This window comes from Oryza sativa, chromosome 1 (assembly GCF_034140825.1).
Source record: "Oryza sativa Japonica Group chromosome 1, ASM3414082v1".
NCBI lineage: Eukaryota > Viridiplantae > Streptophyta > Magnoliopsida > Poales > Poaceae > Oryza > Oryza sativa.
Genome location: NC_089035.1, coordinates 17,241,761 through 17,247,135, shown reverse-complemented (window position 1 = coordinate 17,247,135; position 5,375 = coordinate 17,241,761). Strand labels below are relative to the sequence as shown.

At 53.0% G+C, this 5,375-nt stretch overlaps 1 protein-coding gene across 1 annotated transcript; it reads left to right on the top strand.

Moving 5' to 3' along the window:
• The first annotated feature begins 225 nt into the window (after positions 1–225).
• LOC136355330 (uncharacterized) lies at positions 226–2,240 on the top strand. Its single transcript, XM_066307759.1, has 3 exons — positions 226–1,140; positions 1,618–1,785; positions 1,860–2,240. Exons 1-3 carry the CDS (start codon positions 226–228, stop codon positions 2,238–2,240), a joined length of 1,464 nt encoding a protein of 487 aa, XP_066163856.1.
• Positions 2,241–5,375: the final 3,135 nt, after the last annotated feature.

Here is a 5,375-nt window from a genome sequence, read left to right as displayed (position 1 = left end):
TATTCTAGGCATAATTTAGAGGATATATTTTAGGGTCGTTTTGGGACGTGACACCAATCTAATGAAGAATTATTCCTCTATATTGCCGCCACGCTATACTCCGTTAGTACTGTCATTGTTGTCGAGAGAGAGAAGGTGCAAAGACCAGTCTATTACATCAGCGAAGCTCTCCACGACGTGAAAACAAGATACCCATAGATCCAAAAACTGCTCTATGCAGTAATCATGATGTCAAGAAAGCTACGCCACTACTTCCAAGCACACAGGGTCACAGTTGTTTCCTCCTTCCCTCTTGGTGAAGTCGTGAGAAACAAAGACGTTGTTGGCCGCATTGCGAAATGGGTAGTCGAGCTAAGCCAGTTTGATGTCCATTTTGTGACACGAACAACCATCAAGTCCCAGGTTCTGGCCGACTTCGTAGCCGATTGGACTATGCCTGAAAACAGGTCAGACAGTCAAATCGACAACGAAACATGGATAATGGCGTTCGACGGCGCACTCAACAGCCAAGGAGCTGGGGCAGGGTTCATCTTGACATCACCTTCGGGAGATCAGTTCAAGCATGCAATTCACCTCAACTTCAGGGCGACCAACAACACTGCAGAATACGAAGGACTACTCGCTGGGATAAGAGCAGCAGCCGTACTTGGAGTCAAGCGACTGATCGTAAAAGGGGATTCCGAACTAGTCGCAAACCAGGTGCACAAAGACTACAAGTGCTCTAGCCCCGAGTTATCCAAGTACCTCGCAGAAGTCAGGAAGCTGGAAAAAAGATTTGATGGAATCGAGGTCCGACACGTATACCGCAATGACAACATCGAACCGGACGATCTAGCAAGGCGTGCGTCCAGACGGGAGCCACTCGAACCCGGCACCTTTTTGGACATCCTGACAAAGCCATCAGTGAAAGAGGCAAACAATGAAGATAGCCCAGTCGCCCCCGACATCAGCTCGGGGGCTATAGAGGCAGAGCGCGCCGTTGCCGACATCGAGACCATAGACGACTGGCGGATCCCGCTCATTAAATTCATAAGTAGCGACGAGTTGCCCGAGGACGATGCAGAAGCCGAGAAAATAACCCATCAAGCCAAAATCTATTGTATGATCGACAACGACCTATACAAGAAGGCGCCAAACGGGGTACTTGTCAAATGCGTCTCGTTCGACGACGGCAAACATCTCCTCCTCGACATACACGAAGGGATCTGTGGGTCGCATGCCGCCGGTCGCACATTGGTCGGAAAAGCTTTTCGACAAGGGTTTTTTTGGCCGATTGCCCTCAAAGACGCTTGCGACATGGTTCAGCGGTGTGAAGCCTATCAATTTCGCAGTAAACACACTAAGCTACCAGTGCAAGCGCTCCAGACTATCCCTCTTACTTGGCCGTTCTTGTGCTGGGGGCTCGACATACTAGGACCATTCCCACGAGGACAAGGCGGCTACAGGTTCCTATTCGTGGCGATCGACAAATTCACTAAGTGGATTGAAGCGACACCCACGGGGGAAATCAAGGCCGACAACGCCATCAAATTCATCAAAGGGATATTCTGCAGATATGGATTGCCTCACCGCGTCATAACGGACAACGGCTCCCAGTTCATTTGTGCCAACTTCCAGGATTACTGCATCAGGCTAGGAGTCAAGATCTGCTTCGCCTCGGTTTCTCACCCTCAGAGCAATGGACAGGTTGAGAGGGCAAACGACATAGTACTACAAGGAATGAAGACCCATGTCTACGACAGGCTCATGTCACACGACAAGAAGTGGGTCGAAGAACTCCCATCGGTACTATGGGCCGTGCGTACCACACCGACAACGTCCAACAAGGAGACACCTTTCTTCCTCGTGTACGCTCATAGGCCATGCTCCCCACTGAGCTACGACATCAGAGTACACGAGTACAGAAGTACTTCGATGAGAATCAGGAGGAGCAGCGAAACGACGATGTCAACCTACTCGAGGAACATCGAGAAAGAGTCGCCGTCAGAGCAGCCAGCTACCAACAGGCCCTCCGCCGATACCACGAGAAGCGCATCAGAGCACGCACACTTTCGATCGGTGACTACGTCCTCCGACGGGTTCAAAGCCAAGCAGGGCGAAACAAGCTCTCACCCAAATGGGAAGGACCGCACACGATCACGCATGTCTTGCGGCCAGGCACATTCAAGATTGCAGACGGCGATGGTCGAGAGTTGGCAAATTCTTGGAACATTGATCAATTACGTAAATTCTATGTATAAATCAATAGTATTCATACTTGTAAGACATCTTACAGCTTCAATAAAGTTTATTTTCAGGTAAAGATTACAATCAAATTGTTCCTTCCTGATGATCCTTTACCACGATGACACCTAGCGTTGAAACCTATCCTACTGTCCCTTTACGCCGTCTTGACAATGCCTCCAAGGAACCTAAGGGAACTTTGGCTAGGGACGCCCAGAGCCGATAAGGCCTTGTCGGATCTTGTAGAGACAAAAGACCATGTAAGATCTGGTCGTGTAAGAGTTCTCACCGTGCGTATTAACCAAGCCGTGTAATCGGAAATTGGGTTTTCTAACTTCACGGCTGGGGGCTAGGATCAGTGCTTGTTCAACCAAGGCAGGTCAAAGGTCCAAGAGCCTTATCTTTCGAGAAAAATTCTCCGATGACAAGGCCGGGGGCTAGGGAGAGTGTATGACTCAAGTGACTGATCGAAGTCGCGAAGTGAGAAGACACTCTTACACACCACATCCAGAGTAAGGAGACTTAGATAGATTTATATTCTATTTCACAAGTACTTCTTACAGTTCGTAAAAATTCCAAAATATATTACATGTCTCTCTGATATATTTGTCACAGGATATAAAGACTACCAGGAAGGCCAGCGCCAGTCCATCGACTGGAAGACTTTCTCCGCAAGCGGTGCCATCGACTTCGCCAAGTTATCTATCTCTGCGGGAGTCCTCCGAGAACGTGAAAACCCTCCGTGGAGGAACTCGAGGTGCAGCTGCGGACGGTGATCTCGGATACAGGCCAGCACATGCCCTCCAGCATATCGGCTCTATCGACGGCACTCCTGCTTCAGGGCCTCGTCGATATGCTTGTCGATACCTTCGAGCTGGGCACAGGCCCCATTCAACCACGAGATATATCCGGCCGCCGACTCCTCGGGATCCCCGCGTGGTACTGGAGTTCCCTGGAGACTCCGGCCATGGCGGCGCAACAGCTCTTGAGGTACGAGTTGAACCACACCTCGCGACCTCGGAGTGCCTCCACAGCCCGATCCTTCTTCACTTCCACCATAGTCCTCTCGAGTTCGGCCACCTCGAACTTCGTCCTCCAGTATTGGATGCGACGATCTTGGTCGGCCAGCGCACTCTCGAGGTCTGCTCAGCATGGAAACGGCTAAGTCAAGCTGTTCTTTTCTCTCGAGAACACGGCAAATTAAGTCAATCCCGACAAATCAGCAAAGCAGATGAAAACAAAAAAACCAACCTAAGGAAGTCGTCGCCACGCCCGCTTCCACGGGCAAGTTCCGATCTACGTCGTCCTGCGGCACATACGGCTCGAGCGCAAGTGCCGGAACGATTACAGGCAACTCAGGCTGCCCGCGCTGCTAGACATCCTCGACATCGACATCTCTACAACGACAGCAAAGTACTCGGGATCAAAATGCTAAAGAAAACAAAGGTGATGACTGCACACACAAAGGCAGTTGGAACCAACAAAAGTTTTACAAGCACGACTGACTAAGGAGCACAGGGGAACTCAAATCCTATTCTTCAAAAAGGGGGAGAACAGACTCCCCCAGATCTCTGACTTCTTCCATCACGCCCTTACGCGCGTCGTTAGCAGGCCCCTGATCCAAGATCCTCTGGAGGTCGAGTTCAGGATGCGCCAACCTTACGCACGAGAGGACGTGGCACGCCCCGATGTAGATCCCGTTGGACGTCTCCTCCCCGATCCTAGCCGCATGCTTGGAGGGGATCTCCTCCATCGCCGTCACCAGTTCCGCAAGCGAAGTCATCCGCGAGAACTCGTCGGGATTCGCCGGGATGGTGGTCGTAACACCGCACTCCACGGCGAGCTGGTTCAGCCCGGTGTAGGTGGTCCGCAGCGAGCCGCGGATCTCCGACAGGTTGTTCTCGAGCTCCGACATGTGGTTCTCGAGCCCCTGCCGCTGCCGCTCGTTGCCGACCACCAGCTCTCTCATCTTCTGGAGGTCCTCGTGGACCTTCGCCAGGTCACGCGCCAGCTTGTCGGCGCGTTCGTTCACCGACGATGACGCCACCGCCTTCGCCTCCTCAATCTCGCGCCCTATCCTGCGAGCACCAGCCTGGAGGATGCGCTCCATCTCGATTTGGAGCTCCCCCCTGGTGAGGATGTCAGCGAGCGGGCCTCGAGCGGGCACAAGGCCGCCGACAGAGCCGCTGGGCGTCGCCTCACGACTCTTGGGCACGACCACAACCTCGGTCGAAGCCGCTGCAAGAGACGCACTGGAGTTCCCTCGAGACCCATCTTGCGCCGCCTTTGCCCGCGCCGCCCTGTGAAGGATTGCCGTAATTGCCATCAAGACGGGCTGCCAGAGTTCGATGAAATAACAAGACCTCAAGTTCGTCTACTTACTTCTCGCCAAGTGTCACCTGCCTCTGCCGTCGCTGAGGTGGGAGAGACGCATCCGAGGCCTAAGTAAAACGAGTACGGTGTGAGGACAATATCTTCCGACTACGCAACAAGTGACCAAAGGGGCTTACCGTTGGAGTGGGCGCCTTCCGACGGTTACAAACCACGGAGGAAAACTTCCTTCCCTTCTTTGGAATGTTGCTGCCACTGGTCGTGGCAGCGGCAGCAGCAGCAGCAACGTCGGACACCTCCTGGGCAACGCCCTCTTTCAACGAAGCCACCGCCTAGTGGTCCACGAGCGGCCCGATGACGTCAGTCAGAGGGAGAGCCTGCACTACATGAAGTCACAATGCGATCCTGGAAGAAAAGGATAAAGGGGTCGTCGAGTACACTCACGTTGATTGCAGCTTCACGCTCGGCTGTCCCCTTCTCGCAAAGGGGGATAGGGACGTTGCTCGCCGTTGTGGGGCCGTTGATCATCACTTGACCGACGCGGCGCTCCACGGTTTCGCTGTTCAAACCTGTAGATCGAGAACCAGAATTCAATAAGTCAGGAGGAACATGCACATAAGGAATGGAATCTGAAATATAAGAAAAATACCCCGAGGAGAAACCCGGGTCCCGTCCTCCGGCCCAGAATAGTCAAAGGCTGGGTGGGCTCGAGCCTGTAGCGGCTGGATCCGCCTACCAATGAAGTCGGCAGCGACTTCATACGCCGACAACCCTCGAACTCGGAGGTCATCGATGATATCGATGAAGGACTGAAGGGAGGG